At 40.4% G+C, this 24,145-nt stretch overlaps 1 protein-coding gene across 1 annotated transcript; it reads left to right on the top strand.

The window, feature by feature from the left end:
* Nucleotides 1–2,621: 2,621 nt before the first annotated feature.
* On the top strand, nt 2,622–22,782 carry LOC129112657 (protein phosphatase 1H-like). Its single transcript, XM_054624850.1, has 10 exons — nt 2,622–2,857; nt 8,823–9,012; nt 10,483–10,854; nt 13,236–13,348; nt 13,926–14,010; nt 15,159–15,277; nt 17,825–17,888; nt 19,008–19,115; nt 21,577–21,728; nt 22,635–22,782. Exons 1-10 carry the CDS (start codon nt 2,622–2,624, stop codon nt 22,780–22,782), a joined length of 1,587 nt encoding a protein of 528 aa, XP_054480825.1.
* Nucleotides 22,783–24,145: the final 1,363 nt, after the last annotated feature.

Genomic DNA, 24,145 nt, shown 5'->3' with positions numbered 1-24,145 from the left:
GTCAACAGAGGTGAAAGAGGCAAACGCCTTCGGTGCATGTGTGAACAGCGACCCTGCATCACCACCGCAAGAGTGATAGCTTCACCTGTGTTTTACTGGCAAGCACCGCACTTCTTTTAAATGTAGTGTTGTGCAACAGCATCAAAGCAAGACCATGAAAGGGTTCAAGCAATCAAAACTGCCATGAACTCTTGGAGTTCATGGGCTTAAAAACTGATTTTATCTTTCCACAAAGTAAATGAAAAAACTTTAATTTCAATGGTGCCCGTATCACAGATGCCATATAATTAACCAGCTTTTGTTGGAATTGTTGTTCCATGACCACATAGGAGACAGAGGAGACACACCCATCACATGCCTAGCTTAAACCAAATCACACATAAACAATGTTAGGCAGGTATCAAAAAAGCAAAAAAAAAAAAAAAAAAAGGCTATTAACTTGTATGCATCTGGCCCTTAGCCTTGTGTCACCTTTGAGCTTCCTCAATGAAAGTGATGGCAAAGTCAAATAATATTGATATGACCAAAACCTGGAGCAAAGATCAAAGACTATTTATTGTAGTATTTCTTGTTACTATTTCACAGAAGAGCACTATAATATTGTTTGAAGCAGTTCCTGGATGAAGAAAAAAGAAAGTCCTTTGGTACCTTGCACAGTCATTGGGTAATCAGTAGGTCAGACATGTTTACTTTGGTGTAATGGCTCTATCTACTGGGACTCAGTGTGTATTACAGTACCTTCCTTTTTTTCCACAGTCATGCCAGTTACCATTCATGTACTGTGGATTTTCCATTGGTAATAATGAAGTCATAAAAGTTACTTTTTCATCAATAATTGTTCAAAGATTTTATTGATAGTGACCCATCAGGGCTGCAGTCACAACATTTGCTAATTCATTAATAAACTCTCAAGGGAAATTGTTTAGCTTGATAAGTCATCAAGACTGCAGTCTTTTATTGTAAGTCATAAAAACAGGATTCCTCCACTGGAATAATTGATCATGTTTACGGTTGTACATTGTCATGATTTTTCCATTAATCGATTTTTTTATAATGCTCTGCAGCTCCTTTCCTAAATGTAAATGATCAAACGGTACACTAGCGAATTAAAGAGCAAGTTATGCTGGAGTGTATTGTTTAATGTAAGGAAATACAAAAGAATCGCATTCTTAACAAGTTATGAACCCTCTGTAAGTAGTCAGTAAATAAATCACTTACTTATTTATAATATAGGATTATGACAAACTAGAAAAATGGTACCAGTAGTTATATGTATATCTTTTTCAAAACGTGATAACACTCAAAGGAAAACAATTGTATTTATTATTAGTAGTAGTAGTTGTATCATTAGTATTACTATTTCCAGTGTATAACAAAATGATATGTTTGGCCTTACCAACAATATCGCTATCGGCTGCCTTAATATGTCTAAAGTCCTTTCCTTTCAGTTGATTAAATACGTTGTGTACAGCATACACTCTATGATGATGCACGGCTCCAGCAGCTTGTATCCTACATTTTCTTTTAAATGTTAAAGCCCTCGCCAATATCCTAAAAATAATCACATAGCAGGACGTTTCTACACACCAGACTGGTGAGCTATTAAACAGATTTATAGTGAAATACTAAAGAGTATATGCTGCAGGAAACGCCCTCTAGCAGCTTCGTTAACAACAGAAGGGACTTTTTTCCCCTTTTTTTTAAAGGCAGAACTCCTTTTCCTTATGATCATCAAAATGATTCATGTCAGGACCCTAAAGACTCTGTCAACTGTGATGCAAGCGCCCAGTATCAAGTGTTACACTGTAATATCATGTTTTCCTTTAGGACACTACAATACCATGGCAGGGTTATATAGCCTGTATAATGACTATAAGGCTGAAGTACCTTTAACCTGCTGTCAGCCACTGTAAGCTGCTCATCCTGCACTGCAAAAAATAAGAGTCTTGCCAAGTAATTTAGCCTGTAGAACGTTAGAGTCTTGTTTTGTATGAATAAACTAGAATTTGTTATTATAATTTCCATATGTTTCTAGTCTAGTGGTGTAACCTGACATATAGTGTTTCCAAAATAGATCATAAAATAGTGACTCATCGCTCCTCCTGTTTAGTTGATCTCGGGAAATTACAATTAAAATTGCCACACAGTGACAAAAAAATGTATCCAACACTACTGGATATTGTATAATCTAATTTTACATCATTATTATTTATATTCATATATACTATAACTTTATGCTTTTGAAATGACTAAACGTATCAATGGGCTTTATTAAAACGTGGAGGTTACATTTTTTGCAGTGTGCCTCCATGGTTGCGTCACATGACCTGTTAATCTTCAGTGTGTTTCCGCGTTCACGACGGCCGAGCTGTTATCAATGACTCTCCATGGGTGTGCAGGGCTTTTATCTAATGCATCATAGCCGTTTCCATCATCCTCTCCTCCGGCTGCGGCTGACGTTGTTGTCTCCGCTCTGAATGAATGAAGCCATAACCATCTGAGGTCCTCCCTCCTCCTCCTCCTCCTCCTCCTCCTCTTGTTCTCCATCGAGCCCTGCCGTCGACCTGGGGGGGAATCCGGGGAAAGGGAGCCGCGACGCTCCGCCGCGACGCGCCACCAACATGCTCACCCGGGTCAAGTCTGCAGTGGCCGGGTTCATGGGCGGAATCATGGCCGGGGGCAGCTCCGGCGGAGGGGGCAACGCTGGCTCCGAGCTGCCGCTGAAATACCCGTATATGAGAGCCGACTTCCTCGGGCTGTCCCCGGATGAGATCGAGTGCTCTGCGGACCACACAGCTCGACCCATCCTCATCCTGAAGGAAACGAGGAGATTACCGTGGGCCACCGGATACGCCGAGTAAGTAACCTGATGGCAGCTGCCCTCAAATCTGCTGATGTCTTTTTTTGAAAAAGGTCATCATCCCAGTGGCATTTGATATAAATCTTCTTTATTATGGACTCAGATGGTCCACTCACATCCAACATACACACACACATATGACACATTAAAATACATACTCAAAAATACTGTACTAAAATAGGTGCAAGCTATCATGCCAATGCTTTCGAAGCCTGGATGTGAACCGATAGCCCATCATAGGGTTGGTTAAGGCTATAATGATGCTATTTTCTGATAAATCCAATCGACACATGAAATTGAACATTAACTTTCGTAACAGTGCCTGACATGTAGGTACATTATATAGGTACATATAGATCAACGTTAAGTCTTGTGGAGGCCTTAGGTTCTTGCAGGTATCCACCACATGGTAATGTTAGACTCTGAGCAGACCTGCACCTGTTGTGACCTACATCCACCTCCAGCATCGTTTTGGATCCACCCAGCATCCCTTTGCTCTCCAAGCGTTGTATGTCATTTAAAATTGCGTGCTGTGAGACATGGATCACAGCATCCATAAACCCTGAGAGCCCAAGCTGGTTTTCACGTGCAAGAGGATGATGCATCCACTTCTGGACCAGCAGCATCTGGGTATTAGTGTCTACACGGTGCTCTATTTATGGCCATAGCTGTACTGCCAGTGTGTGAGATATGCTTGTTAAATGGCTCTAAATATAGTGTAGTAAACCGGTTCAGAAAGAAGAAGCATCATATTCTGTCTTGGCTTTTCCTGCTCCAGACTGCTGACTAGTCTTATTGCAATGCATTTTATTGCTGCCCCATCAGCATCCACATACTGTAGTATAGCAGGGAACCATCAGTGTACTAGTAATCATCTGTAATCACATCTCTCCATATAATCTGATATAAGAGCTTGGACCCAGGATATTAGTCTATGGGAAAATGCTTTTAGCTCTTTAGTTTTTTATTGAAACAATGGCATGAGTCACCATTGTCACATTAATTCAGACCAGCGATGTCAGTGTGAGGGGTGGTTAGTTAATGGCCAACTCCGGTTCATGGCAGAATTACAAATTGACTCCCCTTGATATCTGCACTACATGTTTACTATAACTGGAAGTTAATTTGTACCTCTGTTGACTTTATGATAAGGGTTGTGAATGAAGTCAACCCACATCTGGCTAACCCCAGTCTAGACAGCAACAGGCTGTAAGGCGTAGTATAACGCACTTCATTTAGAATGAAGCAGCAGTTCGGTATTCAAAACAACAACACTGAGCCATGCGGTGTGTTTGGTAGTTCTGTTATCTGTTACCTTACAGCGTCCAAAAGTAAAAGTGAGCCGGAGAGACTCAAGTGCATGCACACATGCGACCGATCGCATCCTCCTAGCAGAGATTTTATTTTTATTTTTAAATAAGACCGCACAACGTACAACATCATTAAAGACATAACTGTTAGCTTTTTATTTTTTCCCATTATCGAGGAAACAATTGTTGGAAGAATGCGCTGTTTAGCAAAACTTTAGCAACAGTACTTGATGAACTGTTCCCTGTCATTTCCCCCCTTGGTTAATATATCACAATTAATTAATTCCTTGATGACAATCTGCCTCTTCACCCTGATACTAGTAGTGACTTTGGTTAACATTTGACAATAAATACACATAATCTTCAGGGTTTACCAAGGGACAAATGAGAGGAATTGCTAATTAATCAATAGTTATCACTTAACTCCTGAATGGAAAAAAAATGTAGATAAAGACAAGAACAGGTTACTGTGAATTTATGACAACTGTTCTTGGAGCCGATTCTTCTTGAATATTTTTCAGTAGTTCTTCTATTCATCAGTTCTTCTGCTACAAAAAAAAGTTTGCTTTTCACATCTTCCTTTCTTTTACTTTCTTTCTCTCTTTAACACACACACACTCTCTCACTGATACTCAGAGCAGGCCTAAGTGTCTCTTTGGGACTTGTGTCGTTAATGAGTTCAACTCATACCGGTGCTCATCTGTAATTAAATCCTTCTGTGTTGTCATTACAGAAGCCATTTTGGCTCTCACCTCTCCTAGCTCTCACACTCACTACTCTCTTCTGTTCACAACCTAAACAGCACAACAGATGTCAGAGATCGATTCCTCTGCAAAATTTCCTGTTCTCTTTTCTTTTCATTAACAGTGACTTATTACATTTTTTTGTTGAGGTGCTCATAATTGACAATTCACTAAACCAACCCTAGAATTGCGACTGTCCAGTCATAGCTCAGCAAGGCCAACTAGTATGTCAAGCAATAGGTGTAGCAGTATAGGTGAAAACATACTGTTTGAAAAGTACAAACAAATTTTGAGTGTACATTTTACACCATTATCAATGTAAACTGAATATTTCTAGGGATGGTTCTCGCAGGCACTTCACAACTTCAAACATTCCATTCAAACGCTCGAATTTGCCGTTTTGTTATCTTATCTCTGATATTCAGATGGTGGTGCAATCCTGACCCCAAAAAAATATTTAATTTTTAATTTTTGAAAGAGTGTTTTATGCATTTAACTCATAGCTCTTTCGCTGTTATTGTTCCTTTGATGTTCTGAGTTAAACGGAGGCAAAGCTATGAAGCATTGTGCTTCACCCAATAATTATTTCATCCTTGGGGCCATTGTCTGGCCCAGAATCGGTTGCAGAGGGTAGAGAAACAAAAGTGGCATTAGATGTCTGACAATGGAGGGGAAAATTAGGTTTTGTTCCTAATGGGAGTAAAGCTAATTGCTCCAAATGAAACTTGATTGGCAAGGAAATGGAAAAAAAGCATAATTCTTCTTGCAAATGGTGAAATGAGGATAAATTAGATGCAAGGGCACTTTCAATCACACACACACACACACACACACACACACACACACACACACACACACACACACACACACACACACACACACACACACACACACACACTCACTCACTCACTCAATGGCATCAGCTGCTCTTAGCATGAAATAGAGTTACACAGAACGATCCATTATTGATTGGACCCATTAAACACATTGTAGTCCTGAAGGATGAGGACTGTTTTTGCAAATAGTTTTTAGGGTTCAAAAGTTCGTATTAACCTTTTTATGTAAAGCCAGCAGGACATGATCACACACACACACACACACACACACACACACACACACACACACACACACACACACACACACACACACACACACACACGTCATCGCATTACTGTGATTGTTGACAGCAGATTCGATGCAGCAGACAAAGACTTCCTGGACTTGTCCATCACAAGCTCAAAAGTGGTCGATGCATCAGAGTGTTTTATGACCGTCATAACTCAGAGGGAATTTTAGAGTGTGCAGCGGAAATATATTAGGTTTGAAAGCAGAGCTGCGTAATCATATTGAAGACCAGCCCTCTGGACATGATGACTTTTATACTATGCATGCAAGGTGAATGACACTTTATACCCAAAGCAGTGCCAGTTTGAGCTCAGGCGCTCCCTCAATGCTACAAAATGCTAACACATTGGGCTTATTGGGAGTTGTTGAACAGTTATACTTCATTAAACAGTGCAGTTTCTTATCTGTTGCTGCCATATCCGTAAGAAAAATAAGATGAAGAGTATTTTAACATTACCACTGTTCCTGCAACCTCAGCAGTGACTAATTAACAGTGTTTCTATGGAATATTTTGATAGTCTGAATGTAGACCGAATGTTTTCATCCTATGAAACTTGCTGTTTGATAAATTAATTAGACAATATGCCGTACACATTTTAAAAAGGGCTCCCTGGTTATTGAATTTCCTCTGCAGTTCACTAAAGCAAAATGGCTTCACTTGAACCAGATTCAAAACACAAAAGCCTATATTGATTTGGTATCCTCTCATTTAACGACTGAATAATCTGCAGTGGTTAAATGGACAGCTAGACAAGGCTTTCAAAGACAATATCTCTCTCTCTCTCTTTCTCTCACTTACTCTTTCTCTCCCTTTGTTTCTCTCTCAAAATAAAAATAATTAATTTGCATCAATGCAAGCAGGTAAAATAACATAAAATAATGTGGCAATGAAAAATTGGAACAGCAAAAGCCAAATACAAAATACATACTCATATCGATACATGCATAAACAGTCACTTTTGCAAAATATCTCTGTGCTTGTTTTGCTGCTTCTCCATGAGCCTGTCACTATCTTTATCTTTCTATCTGAGGTTAAAAAGCATTCGAGGCAAAGAACCACACATTGATGCCGCCTAGAAGCAGAAAACATCCATAGAGTCTATAAATAGGCATGCCAATTTCTCAACTCGCACACACATTCACAACACCCTCCAGAGACGTCTGTCTGACTTGCCAGACTCATTGGAGCTGCCTCCACAATCTTTATTTTCTCACCATTTATGGGCAACCGGCACATTTCTACTACTATTAGCTTTTACTCAGCAGGCAAAGATTAGTGTTGCAATGTGGGTGTTTATTTTACCCCCCCAAAAAATGAATGTAGATTTTTTTCTCATTTATTATTACAAGTACAAACTTGATTGTATTCTTTAAAATGTTGCTGGTGTAGTGTGTTAGCATGCTAACATTTGCCTATTAGCACTAAACACAAAGTGCACTGGCAGCTCTGTGCAGCTCCTTCAGCCACCGGCTGCTTCACCCCCGGTGTGTGAAGGAGAGGTACCGCAGGTCCTTCCTTCCTGCTGCTGTCAGGCTGCACAACCAACTCTGCTCCCAGCAGACCACATGACACATGACAATAAAAACACTGTGCAATAAAAACCTGTGCAATACATTACACATTACACTGTGCAATAATAGTTAAAAATAGTTAAAATAGTTGTTGTTTTTTTCTCTGTCTGTAAATATAATATTTCAGTTATTGTTGTTTTTTCTACTGTTTTTTTTATTGCTTATTTATAATACTTGTTTTATTTTATTTTTATTTTTCATTTTTTATTTTTTATCTTGTCTTCTTCTACTATGTCTCTTGTGTGCACTTTACTCTACGCTGTTGTAACCTGCAAATTTCCCCGCTGCGGGACTAATAAAGGATTATCTTATCTTATCTTATCTTATCTAACTTCATTATTTTTGAAATAATGGATTGAAATATAACCAATTCAGTATTTCTCCACCAAAATTGTATTACTTCCAGTTTGTAGAAGTCTTTTAACCAGCTAAACTATGTAACTTTTACAATTACAGAAAATATAATATAACATTTATATTCAAAATCATGACCTCAGCCCTGCTCATATGTGTATTTGAGCTATCTTCTTGTAGTGTTTGTGACCACAACACAAAAAGGAAGCAAAGCAGTACTTAAAAAAATATTGTCAAATGCTAAAATGTTATGCAAAACACACAGTTATTGTGTGGCTGTCTTCAAACGTTACTGTGGGTTTTGTCTCTCTCTGTGGTCTGTCTGGTAAGGGCTATATAAAGATGAATAAGGCAACACACACACACACACACGTATATATAGTCACACCAAAACAAAGACTTCCAATTCTCCCTGAAGCGACTGTCCGGACGCATCAGGACACTCCCAGCAGAGGGGTACCACAAACAAGCCCTCCCGTTTGATCTTCATCAGGAACATGAAAACATACAAAGCCAGCTGCTTTGCCGGGTGCACAGATTTGAAACCTCAGGATGCGGCTCTGACTAATTGCTGTGATCCTGCAGTGAGCCATAATAACCATGAAAGACCGCAGTACCGTTTCATCCAACAAAAAAGCATCTGATGTCCGCTTTCAATCAACCGCTTGTTCCAGACCACAGCTGTCGGACTGGGCAATTGCAGCAAGTGGCGCATCTGTTGCTTGTAGCAAAAATTGTATCCGGAAAAAAAATTTATGCTGAAAGAATGAAGCCAAATTGGATTTTTATATAAGAACCTGTGACAGTCCAAGCCTATAAAATATGAGTCAACCTGTTTATGTCATGCCTTTGTTTCAGGGTGATTAATGCTGGTAAGAGTGCACTGAATGAGGACCAGGCCTGCTGCGAGGTGGTCGTAGCGAGAAGGAGGCCGATGAGCTACTGCCCTCCCTCCACGCCCAGCAAGACCCCCACGGCCAAGAGACGCAACTCCCTGCCCAATGGAGAGGGCCTGGGGCTCCGTATGGAGCACAACAAGCTGGGAGAGGTGAGGAGACTTAAATACACATTCCACTGAATGTGTTAGCATATGGACAAAAGATATACATGATGGACTTATAAACAGTTTTTGCTCTCAGGCATACACAGGGAGCAGTGACCTTACTAGTGGAGCTCAGTAGTAAACAGTTCACATCAAGTACTGTATATGTTGGGCTGTTTATCGTCCATTCAGGAAGGATTTCCCCATTGTGTGTTTAGTTTAGATATGATGTGTCAAGAAGGATGTGTCTATGGCTGCAACTAACCATCATTTCAATCACTGAATAATCTTCAGGTTCATATGTTAATTAATCAATTGGTCGTTTATCACTTTGTCAATAACATTTTAGAAAATAGTGATTTCTTAAAACCCATTTTCCAATCACATGTTCCCATCAGGATGAACTGATGCCTTAACTTTTCATCGAGGCATAATCTCACAATTTCCTTTTGCCCAATACTTTGGTTGATTACCAAATACACGCTAAACTAAGGGAGTTGTATAAGATGAATGACTAATTAATTACATTGTCATTTTTAACCAAATAGTCTTGCTGAATTGCTTTGAACTTTGATTTAGATCTGATATATGTATCTTGTCATTGTGATTTTGGGCTATACAAAATAAATTGAATTGAATTGAATGCAAAGTTCTATCTTAACAAATTGACTATTAGTCACAAAAACTGTGAGAACTGTTGTCTAAGAGGAAGCAGTTGAGACAGATGGTTTATTTCCAGGGTTACTCCCTGTGCGTTGCGTGGGAAAGCTTCCATGAAAGTCTGCTAGGGAGATGTTCAAAATGTCCAGAGGCCGATCGTGATTGTGACTTCTCATGGTACAGTTTTAATGGGGGGGAATATACGGAAGGTAATACCAAGCAGAGTGCGTGATGGCACAGACATGACAGAGGTGTGAGGGGGAGCCTACAGAGAGAAATTAAGAGATAAAGAGGTTTGACCTCTGCAGCTTCCAAACACTGTTAGACAGGATGAGTCATGTTTTCTCCTGGTTCTGTCCTCATGGAGATGACTCACACATACTACAAGTCCATCCAGCAGCATTAGTCATTGAGCTTTATATTTTTTCTTTTTCAAATGTCAGTTTATTTATTTCTTTAGATTATGTTTTTGTAGCTTGTAATGATGTAACGATTTATCTGGCACACTCCTTATGTAAAGCATTGTTTATGTGTTTTAAAAGCTGCTCTTTAACTGAAACCCCACTGGTGGATTTTAATTCTTATTGCTGATTTTCTTATAGATCCTCTTTATTGAAACTCTCGTCTGGTAATTTAAGTGTGGGTGGGATACTGATTAGTGGGTGTAAAGATATGCATGTTTGAGATAAAAAAGAATTATAATTATTTTATGATTTGTGTCATATCTTGAATGTGAGTATATTTAATTCAGCTGTTAATCTGCACTGTTACTGTGTGCTGTTAAACTGCCCACATGTTTTGTGAATGTGTCTGCAGGACAGTGAAGGACTGGTGTTCCACTACTGGGCCTTGTTCGACGGCCACGCTGGCTCAGGTGCAGCAGTTGTTGCCTCCCGACTGCTGCAGCACCACATCGCCTGCCAGCTCCAGGCCGTCATCGAGATCCTACGAAACCTATCCTCCCTGCCCCCGACTGTCCTGGGTGAGGAGCCCGACAGCAACCCCTACCTCCAGGGGAACACCCCAGGCCCTCACCGATCCCTGACCCGGGCCGCTTCCCTGCGCGGGGCCGCAGGTGCGCCAGGTTCCCCGTGCAACACCCCGCCTCCAACTCGCTTCTTCACGGAGAAGAAGATCCAGCATGAGAGTCTGGTGGTAGGAGCCATAGAGAACGCCTTTAAAGAGATGGTGAGTGACCTGTGTAAGGTCATGATGAATTTCTGCCCACTCATTCTGATTGGTCCTTAAAGCTTTCACACTGACCAGTGTCACTCCTTAGCATTCTAGGATTTGGTGCTCAGAGTCTTATGTTGAGAAAAGCACGGTGAGATTGTAGAAAAGTGTAATTTATTTCTTCCAGCATCAGTTTCCTGACTCTTAGTTACATACCTGCCTGTCATCATCCCATCATCAGAAGTTTTAATACCTACTCTTTTTTTCCTCGACACTTTGAAAATATCCACCTCAAAGGACCACTTCACCCACGAATTCAGCTGATTTATGAAGAGTCTATGTAACCTGAGGAAAGCAGTTGTGTAACGTCCTCTGTGGCTCTGATTGGAGCTTCTTAAAGTTTAAAAAAAAATATTCCTGATGATGTCATAGTGATGTAACTGCAGTGACCTTGGCTTTAGTTTGGGGACTATATAGTTTGGGGACGAAACAATTAAATGGTTCCAGCTGCTCAAATGTAGGTATGTCTCGGTTTCTTTAGTCTTTTATGATAGTCAGTTTAATATCATTGAGTTTGAATAAAACAAGAAATTTGAATTTGTCACCTCAGGCTCATTGAAGCAGCTTTCTGACATTCTACAGACCAAACAATTAATCAGTTAATCAAGACAATAATTACAGATGATAAAGATCATGGACAGTTGACTCGTGACATAAATTCATCAGCAGTAAGGTGTTTCTCTGTAGCTGATGCTCAGTAGATAGTTGATTAATTTAGTTTATTTAGAGCAGTTAGTTGAGTACATTTACATGTTAAGGTGCATTTTATTATACTCTAGGTCAGTTGAGTAATAATTTACCAAAATTCACAAATCCTCATATTTAATTCAAATGAATTCTGTTTTATATGGATGGGAAACAAATGGAATATTCTCACCACGTTTTCCTTTTTTTCCAATTTGAATGGGAAATATTAGCATCGGAGTGCATGACCTGTCAAACTGTTTATTTTTGAAGCAGCAACAGACATACTGCCAACTTGTATGTAGTAAATATTTACATAAATACCAAGCAGACAGAGAAGTGAAGTTACTGAAGGAGCCATGCAAACACATTCATATAAACAAAAGCTTGTATCAGTTGCTAAATTAGTCTTTGCTGTCATAATATGACATATTCTATACACACACTGATTTTCTGACCTGAGGCCAGAAAGGCACACATATTCACCAACACACACAGTTTACAGAGATGCACACAAAGACATTTTCCCCACCACAACCTTTAGTGTCTCTATTTACAGTTTATTTAGACATCTGGCCTCAGAGAGCCAGCTTATGAAATGATGGCTCCCAGCTAAACGCTACTCAACCACACACATATACGCACTGCGGATTTCTGTTGTTCAAGGGCAGCATCTGACTAAATATGTAATTAGCTTTTTCACAAGGAAAAAACTGCTACAAGCCTTTCAACTTTCGTTTTATCCAAAAGAGAAGAGATTATTTTACAACGTTCAGTTGTGTGTTTCTTTGTTATTTTCCTTCACTGTTCCTTTTAAATTGCTGTGTGGCGACATATCTGTCGAAGCCAAAGTATATGCATTATAACCACTAGATGGCAATGGAAAACTGTCCACACTGTTCAAGCTGGATCCTGCGGTACCCAGATTAAAAAGATCACTTCTCTCCGATCAACACACCACCACCCTGTCTGCTAGAAGAAGAAAAAAAGAAGCTCTCTTACACTTGGTTTGACGTCCTTTGTAGGAGATTTTCACTGCGTCATTTTGAGCTGTAGTCTTAGTAGGAAGAAGTCAATCTTGAGGAAAAACAAAAAAGCTCTATCTCCAGGGTTTCTGCAAGATTGGAACGTAGAAAGAAAATCATACAGACAAACAAACCACAATCAAACTGTACCGAAAACACAACCTTCTTGTCAGAGGTAATGAGAATTACGACATTTAGGGTTGGAGCATTTATAATCAGTATAGCTTCTTGAACCTTCACATGCAAAGGCAATATACAAACCCTCTCCTGACACCGTTAACAAGAGGTTCAGGTTAAAGCGATCAATAGTCTGCAATGATGCGCACACATAGTGTGTCTTTCTAAAAAAGTTGATCAGATTTTCTCAGTCTTGGTTCTTGCTCAGTGTCTGCTCCTGATTATTTTTCTCCATCTCTCTCCTATGGCCTCACAGTCATATTGATGAATGTTATTGAATAGACAAAGGCAGACATATGTATTTAAAGCTTCCCTCTGCCTGTGTGGGCTTATAAAGGGTTGATTCTTTTTATTTTACTGTGTGGTTGGATGTGGGAGGATTTTTTTTTCCTTTTGTGCTTCTTAAGTGAATCTTCATTAAAGATTGACAACCGTCTCTTGCTTTCCCAGGATGCCCAGATTGAGAGGGAGAAGCAAGTCTTTCACATCACAGGAGGATGTACGGCTCTCACTGTGGTCTACCTGCTAGGGAAACTATACGTTGGGAATGCAGGTGACAGCAGGTGTGTATGCTTCTCTTCTGTCCACTAGATGAAAGAGCCTGTAAATCAGCCAGTATAGGGAGCCAAAAACATGTGACGGTGCATTGTGACGCCCTTCTCGCTGTTTTGGACACTCTCATGGCCAAACTCAGCGGGAAAATTGGCTGACACTAGAGTGTAGTCAGCTGGTCTACTTTATCTTGGCCTTCTATGCTATAAAAGCTGGGCCACATGTCCTCTTTTAAAGCTCACCTTCTTTTGCTGTTTAGCCTTCACAGCACAAATGCTATACATCCATGCATTTGCTCTAATGGCTAACATTGCTAATTTCCACACCCCAAATTATGTTTGTTTGAAGTAAATCTTCAAAACATTTTCATCATTTGAATTTTTAAATTATGTCTTATACTATTGCACCTATCACCTGGCCAAATTCCTTGCATGTGTAACATACTTGGCAATAAACAGTTTCTGATTCTGATTCTCTTGCAAAGATTGTAACCTTCACTGAGACATTTTTTTAACATGTGGGGAGGTGCATTCTTTTCAATTCAAGGTTGCATTTACATTCCCTCTCCATCTTTTTGTGTGTCTACAGGGCTATCATTATAAGAAACAATGAGATCATTCCCATGTCTACAGAGTTCACACCAGAGTCAGAACGACAGCGACTCCAGTTCCTGGTAAGAAAACGCTATGCCATAAAGAGTGCAAAAGGGGATTTTTTTCATCTGATTCTGGAAAAAACAAGCTGTGTGGCACAAAAACGTTTATGATACTTACAAGTTTTGGTCAAAAAGATAATCTTCACGACTGAACACCACTGATGTGATTTGTGCAGTCTGAATACAATCCCCATAAGTATAAAGCTAACGTTGAATTTCAAACAAACCACACCATGGTTGCATGACTTTAACATCACCACTGAGCTTCCAATTTGTTATTTTATTTTGCGCCACATCCTAAACAACTTCTGTAGTTTCATTCAGCCACTTTTTAGCAACTGAGCCTCAAAATGTATTTTCTATCGTTGAACAAAACGTGAATCTCTAAATCTTGTGTTAACCACAGACCTAACCACAAAAAAAACGTAAAAAAAAAAACAAGACACATTGACTTTCAGTCCAGGGAACCGGAAGTGCAAAAATGCTGTCTCATTTACGGGACTGGAGCTCTCTATTGTTGGCTCCAGTCTCACACCATGTGTTCACACAACAAGCAACACAATCAGAAAAGCAGCTGAGAATAGCTGGCTGTGATTGACCTTTTAATACTCAGTGGCAGTAAGCAGTGCCGTTCCCATGTTTCCTTTTGATTTCATGAATAATCAATCTCAATGATGATGTTTGGATAAACTCTCTAGTTGCCTCTTTAGTTGGAAGCAATGAAAAGCTCACTACCAAACATTTTATTCCTGCCAATACTGCCTGCACAGCTTTCTAAGTACAGCATTGTACAATAAGAAAGAGTGGAATGGTTCTTGACCATTACAATGGCATGGCTGATATCATCATCAATCTATCAGCATGTATGTAAAGTAAATAAAAAGAAATTGCTGCAGGTGTGTGAGGTAATTTACAATCAGTGTCTCATTTAAAGAGTTTGTCCACCAGAGAACAATGACAACTTTGTTTTTTAACTGTAAAATATCCACCTGTATATAATTATTTAACAACCTAAATTAAGGCATTTTAATGTCTAATGTAAAACAAAAGGAAAGGAGGCCAGTATATCGTAAGAATTTTCAACTCTCTTTATCTGATGGAAGATGACTTTCATCGCTAACATTTAGCTGCTTGACGGACTTGATGACCATCGTTGTGTCCTCCAGGGTTTCATGCAGCCTCACCTGTTAGGAAATGAGTTCACGCACCTGGAATTTCCCCGGAGAGTTCAGAGGAAGGAGGTTGGCAAGAGGATGCTTTATAGAGATTTCACCATGAACGGATGGTAAGTCTTCCTCTGTCTCTTATTCATCATCTGTTTTACACTCTATTCTCACTGATTGGACAAAGCACAAGATGGCAGACCTCTGAATCGTCAAAATGTGTGCTTTAAGATGAATGACCCGCCTTACTGTGAATCAAACCTCTAAATTTATGATGTAAAATGAAATTGTTCATGTTGTGACGATAATAATATGAAACATATTCCATTAGCTGATGGTGCTGCGATCTCAATCCCAGCTTCTCGCACTCCCTTGCCCTCCGTCACTGCTGCTCACACCCTTTACAGCCAGAGCTGAAGAGACCAGCAGAGAGCTAATGAGGGAGCAGCCTGACTTGATATGATATAACGGTACAGCAGAGATGGATGTCTATGTATGTGCGGTGTTCTGTGGGCTAGCAAGGCACCATGCTGTGCGACTGTAGCTTCAGTGGAAGCCGGTAATGAGATGTGCTTTTACTACTGCTCTCTCTTTCTCTCACTCTCACTCTCACTCACACTCACTGGTGCATAGAGCCACATACAGTACTGTGTGTTGTGATGTATATTTCACAATAAGACATCCCCTCAAGAGCAGAAATGTACCAGCCAGGATGTGCCGCTGTGTGGACTACTGGTATGTTGCCCTTCACATCCAAGCAAGGAAGTCTGTCTTTTTTTAGATTTTGTTCATATTTTGGACAGACTGGGTATTGTCACAGCCTGCATCTAAAACTGTGATCAATATGGGAGACACAGGGGTATACTCAACAAATAAAGTTATTTATCAACCAAAAAATAAAGTCAAGATGAGTCAAACAAACAGATGGGAATGAATCTGTAAAGACAGAAGTGAAAATGTGCTGCACAGGTGTAAAAACAAAGAAAGAGGAATCAGAAAACCACAACAGAAGGTGTGTGGTGAGAAGAGCTGCGCCACCCAAAGACTCCAGCTTTTATGCATTGGGCAAACAGGGCCCAGGTGTCTCCAATGCCACTGATTACTCCCCAATCAGGCCTGCAGCCCCGGAGATAGAAAGCACAGACACGGCAGAGGAACCAAACAGAGGAGGCCATCACAGTATACCTTGAACATTTTCAAGTAGCCAGGGTCACAAACCAAGGCAGTTGGGGAGGATTTGAGAAAGCCAAGAGATGTATAATTGTTCTACTTTTGGCTACAGGGGCTAAGCAGCAACTTCTGAGGTGCCCCTGAGCGGGGAAGTATTCAGGTTTATCAGCCCAAGGTAACCCTTACTATAACCCTGGAAATCGCTTGTCCTACGCACAGTCTAAAACCCAAGGATGTTGAGATACAGAACAGAGAAAAACAGCAAAACCCCACATGGGAGCAGCTGGAAACCATAAAAGTGTGGCATTTATGATTAAAAACTAAACGTGTGTAACTCCTAAATGCTGAGAAGGACACATCTCATGTAGAGACCTCCTGGATTAAACAGGGGGAGGATAAATAAGAGCAGTGTGACTCGGTGTTCAATCAAGTGGTGTTCAGTTTGACGAGCAAGGATCCATCACAAAGGCACAAAGGCCAGACGGAATGTTGCGTTTGGGACGGGAAAAGTACACATCTCGCTTTTGGGACAGACAGAAGTGGGCAAAAAGATGCGAGCCGAGAGACGGAGCAAACGGTGGTCAGATGTGAAGCCGTTTGAAGTTGTTGATGTTCTCGGCTGAACTGGTGACGCCAAGTCTAATCTAGCTGGTTTAAGTACATCAGCGTCAGCCGCGGAGTCTTTCAGTCTGACATCAAAGCTCCGTTTTCAGATCTTCTGCTTCCGTTTGTGCACTTCTGAACTCATTTTTGTGTTGTTTGCTTGTCTAGTCTAAGATACCCTCCCCTTCACTTAACCTCGCTAAATTTTTCAGCAGCAAAAACACTTGTTTTTGCACTCTTGAGATACACAGAATCAAAAACAGCAATAGGGATGGCGATGGCTTGGTTTCCCACCTACATTATATGTTTAAAACAAGAAATTGAGCAAGAAAAAATGGTGGAAATAAATGGAAATTATATATATTGTTTAATGCAAAACTAACACAAGACCTTAAAAAAACTTTACACTTCACCATAATTCCCTATCAAGATCAGTTTATTCATCATGGATGGGCACCACTCTGCCTGTGCCAACCATTTTAATAATTTTGAATATAAATGTAAAAATAACCCTAATGATTTCATCAAGGTTATGAGAAGCGTATATATTTTTAAGAGCTTGTCCAATTATAGGGATTAAAAGTCAGGATGTCTTGGCACCTACTGCACCATCTTTGGCCATTTATAAGAAGATTTACTCCAGCAAGTCCCATCATTTTATAAACGTCTAATTTTAAATCCCTGAAGTGCACCGTTAAGGATGTAAGACATCTCAGCTACAAAGCATCAGTCCCACTGTAGTTAGTTACATCTGGATGGATAATGATGCACCTGAGGGAGAAGCGATGGCTCTTCCGACTCACTCCATTATGTACCTCTTAAGTGTGTCAGACAGGAAGAAAGAAAAGATTCATTCTCTGTCTTGCTCTGCTTTTCTATTCTTTCCTCAAACACAGGGCATACAAGACCATTGAGGATGAAGATCTCAAGTTTCCATTGATATATGGTGAAGGGAAAAAGGTAAGTGTGTGTGTGTTGTGTCTTCTCCAAGTTCTGCACATCTACTCTGGAATTTGGAACCGCAGAGAAAATAATTTGCTCTAACGTTGTCAATCTGACACACGCACACACACACTGCATGCCTGCTAGCCACCCAGAGAGTGGGCGAACACTCGGTCTCTGATGTGCGAGCACCACACTGTGCGTGTGTGTGTGTGTGTGTGTGTGTGTGTGTGTGTGTGTGTGTGTGTGTGTGTGTGTGTGTGTGTGTGTGTGTGTGTGTGTGTGTGTGTGTGTGTGTGTGTGTGTGTGTGTGTGTCAATGTACACCCTCACTAGAAGAGAGTGGAGACAGTCCATCTGTTTCACTCCAGTAGCTACATCTAACACACACACACACACACATGCAGACATTCAGACAGACACACACCACTCAGAGATGACAGTCGTCTCTCTGAGAAGTGAAGTTAATCCCCGCTGGGACAGCAGGGGATGAGAAGAAGAGTTAGAAGACACCAAATGAAAACAATCCACCAAATAAATTGCACAAACGCTTCGAATTTTAATTCATGTCAGCTCGTTTCATATTTTTAATCAATTCGGTTTGATGCAAAGTGAGACAAAACTAAAGGAATACAGCATGTGAAGACCACACAGCGCCAATGTTGTCTGATGAATAGCTGTTGAAGTCAGAAAAAACATGTTTTTACACAGGGATACAAGAGTAGAATTTGATTGTTAATAGAATAGAAATAGAGAGGAATAGAAATAAAACGTTGAGTTTCACCGTGCTTAAAACACTACATACCTCTGAACATAGACACTTATTGTGATATTTGTTTATTGCACCACCCAATATGTTTACATCTAATACACCAAAATGCAAAGCTATATTGCAACACACTGTACTGTAAGCAATTAGCAGCTCCACAGCCCACATGTTTGGTAAATTCTGACTGGGAGCTAACAGGGTGAAACACCGCCATCGTGTTTACTGTCAGTCAATATGGGAACATCCATATGTTGATTAATTAATTAATAACTGGCAAACAGCAGATTTTCTGACAATTTTTCTGACAATGCTTTGTTAATAAATAAAAACGTGTAAGAAAGCTTAACTGAACCAGCCTATGTTCTACAGGCACGAGTGTTGGCTACCATCGGTGTGACCCGTGGGCTTGGTGACCATGACCTCAAGGTTCATGACTCCAACATCTACATCAAACCGTTCCTCTCCTGTTGCCCCGAGGTAAGAGCTAACTCTGCAAATAATCTACTGACACAAATCAAATTGATGATTTAAAACTGTGGTTGAAGGCCAACTGAAATTAATTGGCTTCACTATGTCTGCTACTGCATACATGTCAGCTATGTAGATCACTTGTGTTCAGAAACCAAAGGGGGGACATTTATATTTTTTTGTTTCATGATGGCATCCCCTAGTTTGTATTGCATGTCTACATAAATTAAAACCTTATTCCTGCCACATAACACAAGAGCCACAGACTCTGAACAACAACTCCCATTACCTCTCACTAAACAAAAGTACGATACTAACGTGGGTTTACGGGCTAGATAGCTAGATAGCTAATTGGGGCGGCTGTGGCGTAGTGGAGAGCAAGGTAGTTCTCCAATCAGAGGGTCGGTGGTTCGATACCCGGCTTCGGCAGTCGATGTGTCCTTGGGCAAGACACTTAACCCCAAGTTGCTCCCGAAGGCTTGCCATCGGTGTGGACTGGATGTTGCATGAATGTTAGTTAGAGTCTGATGGTGGCACCTTGCATGGTAGCCCTGTCATCAGTGTGTGAATGGGTGAATGATATGTAATATACTACTGATTGTAAGTCGCTTTGGATAAAAGCGTCTGCTAAATGACTGTAATGTAATGTAATTAGCTGTTCAGCGACAGAACATTAAAGAGCATGTAAACGCTGTACCTGCAAATGTCACTTTGTTCCAATTTGATGGATAATCTTGTTTGTTTAATGTTTGTTGCTTATCTCTCTTATGGAAAATATTTCTGTTGTAACTTTTTGCTGTTTTGTTTTTATGTCTGTTATTTGTGCTTTTACATGTGAAACTACTATTTTGCCATCTTAAACAGAACTGCTCCAGAAAAGAGATTAGAAATCACGATGGGACTATCCTGGATAATTAAAGATTAAATAAAAAATGAAATAAAGATGCTAGAATGGAGTCACTGAACAAAAGTGACACTGCGCTAGTCTCAACACTTTTCAACACAGTACAACAGACACTTATTTGAACCATCCTACAATGCGATGTTGTTGAAAAATAAATATGAGGCCAAACCCCGCAATAATCCACTCCATAATTCATTAAACTTGGAGACGTGACTCAAATCTTCTAGGTAACAAAATGTAAGGAGAAAAATATTTTCTTAATTTAAAGGATATATTTTTATAAGGCTAAGACAAGTTCCACTTGTTCGAAAACAGTGTGGCAACCTTAGAAACGTATCTTATAATTGCATTTGACAGCAATTATCTATATTATTCATACATGGATACATTTGCTGAGTTGGCCTCCATTATATATCCCCGTTTTTTGCATGTGCATGCAGGTGACTCAATACAGACCTGCCAATGGTTTCACACTATGCCAATGATCTACAGGTGGTTGTAACGAGCCATGAAACACAAAATATGTGCCAACAAAGGCAGAGATAAGAACGCCATCTGACCCCCAACAGTTATAGATTATTGTAGCAGGTTGAAAGTACAAAAAGAAAAGTGCTGCCAGTCCCACTTGGGCAGAACATAATGAGCTTTTCTCTGGCACTCGTACTAGTCAAGAGAACGCGAAGAAACAGTTAAATGAGCTTATGTCTGCAGTTGGCCTGGGTTTCATTTTGTCATTTTAGGCTTTCCAAACGTGAGAAATCGTCCATTTTGTCCTTAAACCCATTAAACCTCAGACTGATTTTTTTTTTTTCTAATGGAACTGCTACAATTACTATCTGAACGAACAAACTTCTTAACCCCCCCTAATCAGAAGTTACAGATGTTTCTTTCCTCCGTTCATCCTCGTTCCTGCTAGACCCATTCCGCACCTTGTTTTGTCTCATGACATATGTCCTCAATGAGAGGATAAGTCAAACACGTGACTTGCCCTGCGTCTATCCCTGTCATATCTGCACTACAGTCACAGCTGTGTCTCTGTCTGAAAAAAAAAGGTCCTCCGCTGTGGGAGAACTTAAGCTCACCTGTCTGACTGTCTGGCTCTGGTTTCAAAGCTCTTTCATCTCCTGATGTATTGCAGTTTGTCTTATAGAGTTTTACATTTCCCCTCCCAGAGCTCGCTGCTTGATCTTTAATTCATTAATTCCCGGGTTCACTCCAGGTTCACATGGAAGTCTAAACTCCTCTCAGCGCTGTGTCTCTGTCTCTTTCGTTCTCTTTCACCCCTCAGCAGAGTCTTTCAAGTAGTTTCTTGAGATGCTCTCAGTGAATGAAATCTGCCCTGAATTCATTAAGTTGTGAAAAATGTCATGTGTTGAGTAGTGTGAGAGCTAGGTCAATATGGATTTCGGTATAGCTGAGAAACTTGATCTCCTTTCGCTGAGTGTCCTTGATCTTGCGAGCCGCTTAGAGGAATATTTCACTTTGGTATAACAGTGTTCTGGTTTCTGAGCTGAAAGCCATTTCATCGCTTCTTTTTTAATAAATTCTTCATGTTTTGGCACGCAGGTGAAAGTATATGACCTGATTCAGTATGAGCACGGAGCTGATGATGTTTTGGTGATGGGAACCGACGGCCTCTGGGACGTCCTCTCCAACCAGGAAGTAGCTGAAGCCGTCACCACATTCCTGGCCAATTGTGACCCCGATGACCTACACAGGTCTGCTGCGTTTTTCTTTTTTCTTTATTTTTGACACAGTTAGCCATGTAGGGAAATTAGATCTGCACCCAAATGTAGAAAGTAGAGGCAGAGGGATTTTTATGATTAATTGAAGTAAAAAACTTGCAGAAGCAGTTGATCTGGCAGGCAGGTAACAGGCAGTAAATCCACAAGACTTGAAGAAGGAAATAAACTTGGAGCACAAAGCACTAAGAAAAAAACTTAAGGGAAAACAGTAAGGGGAAAAAAGGCTGAACGCTATACAGTGGTTGCACTGACAAAAGATAAGGAGAGCACAAAGACTAAATGCACAAAGAAAAGGAGGGTGATGAGACACAGGTGAAACTAATCAGGGCAATCACACAGGCGGGAACGCACAATGGTAGGAAGTGAAGGTATTTCAAATGAAAGACAAGGTGAAAAATAAAAACGGTAAACAGAAGGAATGAAAAGAAACAAAACATAACCTCAGAGCAGGGCTGATTATGAGTCTTTCTCTTTAATTACAATTTTACTGATTTAATTCTGCAAACCTGAAGGCTGGTCCTTTCAGTTCTCCAGTAAATGTCAAGTATTTCTTCCTGCATTATTATACTAAGCTGTTTTGTTTAACCGGATATGTTTACATCCTTGGCCACAAACCAGTTGCTTTCATAATATTCACGCGTTTTAATATAATAAAAACATCTGCGAATAAAGTCAAAAATAGAAATTCTCATTAGTGCAGAGGAGGTCTGATAACTTTTTATCTTGTGAAGTCTAAAGAAGGGGTTTTGAGGCAAAATGGAGAATAATACAATGGGACAGTATAATTATTAGCTATATTTACTTGAAATAACTGAAAGTCACTTTCGGCCCCACATACTGAGGAATACAGGCTTTATTGTTGTTTTCTCTGTTGTCCAGGTATACCATGGCGGCACAAGACCTGGTGATGCGAGCGCGTGGCGTGCTGAGAGATCGAGGCTGGAGGATCACCGATGAGCGTCTGGGCTCCGGGGATGACATCTCTGCCTTCATCATACCGCTGATGTACGGCAACCATCAGCCCTGAGGAGCCCGACAGAGACGCTGCGGTTCAATGGCTCCAAAACCAACAGGATGAGAATCCCCGTTCAGTTTCCTCTGTGCCGTTTGCACATTTTCTTCCTTAGACTACGGATATCCTAATGTTTGGATGTTTAGATTTGTTGGTGTTTCATATCTCTACAGGAGTTCAGAATTGGTTAGCCACCAAATGTGGCTGCTCTGGGGACCAATACAGTGAGCTCTGCTTTGTTAGTTTAGTTTAAAGTCAGAAAAACATTAAAATATTGACACGTGGTAATTTGATTTTATCAGTGTCACAAATCAAAATTTTCAAGAAACTATTTGGATGAAAAATAGGAATTGGCCCTGAACTCCAGCAGAAATCTGAAAGCTGTAATAGATTGATTCTCTTCCAAAAATGGAGAAAGGACCTCTTTTCCTTCTGTCCTTCTTACTTTTCTTACATGTCCCCTCTTCTTACCACCCTTTTAGTCCTCCCGTACTGTACCGTCAACCTTGTTTATAAAAAACAAACCTCCTTTGTCTCGTGATCATGGACCGAGCTGACGGGTCAGCTGCGTTTTTCTGTTTTGCCACAGTGTGGCTTTGAAGGATTCACTTGCCGAAGAACTGCTTCCAGATTGCTTTTTAGATCACAGACTAATGCAGCGATGAGTTTTTGGCGCGACCCTGTATTTGCCGTTCCCAATCTGAGCATCATTTCTGTGGCTTTCAGCTGGTGTGAGACCAGGAAGGCTGAAATCTTTTGTCACGTGAAAAGTTTGGGGGTGGGAAGAGGGTGAACATCCTGTTTCTAAAAATGCGGATGCAAAAAACCTGAAGTTGACCACCTCACAGTAGCAAGGCAAATCAAAGTGAGAGCTCTGTATGAACAGCGTGGACATAGAGTGATATGGTTTATCAACTAAGTTTGATTTGAGAATTGGCATCATTTAGCATCTGCACAGAAAAAGATGTTCACTGTTACAAGTAATTTAATCTGATATGGAGTCTTTAAAATGTCACTTCATGAAACATCCATGTTTCAGCATTCAGGGTAAAACACTTTTGTGCTGAGAGTTAGATGAGAAGTTTGATATCACTCACATATCGCTAGGAGACTGTTAGCTTATCTTAGCTAACTACTGGAAGCAGGGGGAGCTAGCTTGGCTCTGTTCAAAGTTAAAAAACGTCTTCTAAAACCTCAAAATGAACACATTACACCACATAGTTTGTATGAATTAAACAAAGGACATATTTCATGTTTGCTTTTGAGCTTTACAGGTTCTGCTAGGCGCCGTGAGACCGAGCCAGGCTAGCTGTTTCCCGCTGCTTACTGTCTAGCGAAGCTAACTAGCTTCTGGTTGTAACTTTGTACTCAAAGTACA

Source organism: Anoplopoma fimbria, chromosome 23, assembly GCF_027596085.1.
Source record: "Anoplopoma fimbria isolate UVic2021 breed Golden Eagle Sablefish chromosome 23, Afim_UVic_2022, whole genome shotgun sequence".
NCBI lineage: Eukaryota > Metazoa > Chordata > Actinopteri > Perciformes > Anoplopomatidae > Anoplopoma > Anoplopoma fimbria.
Note: the sequence above shows the minus strand (reverse complement) of the source record. Positions and strands in the feature narration are given on the sequence as shown.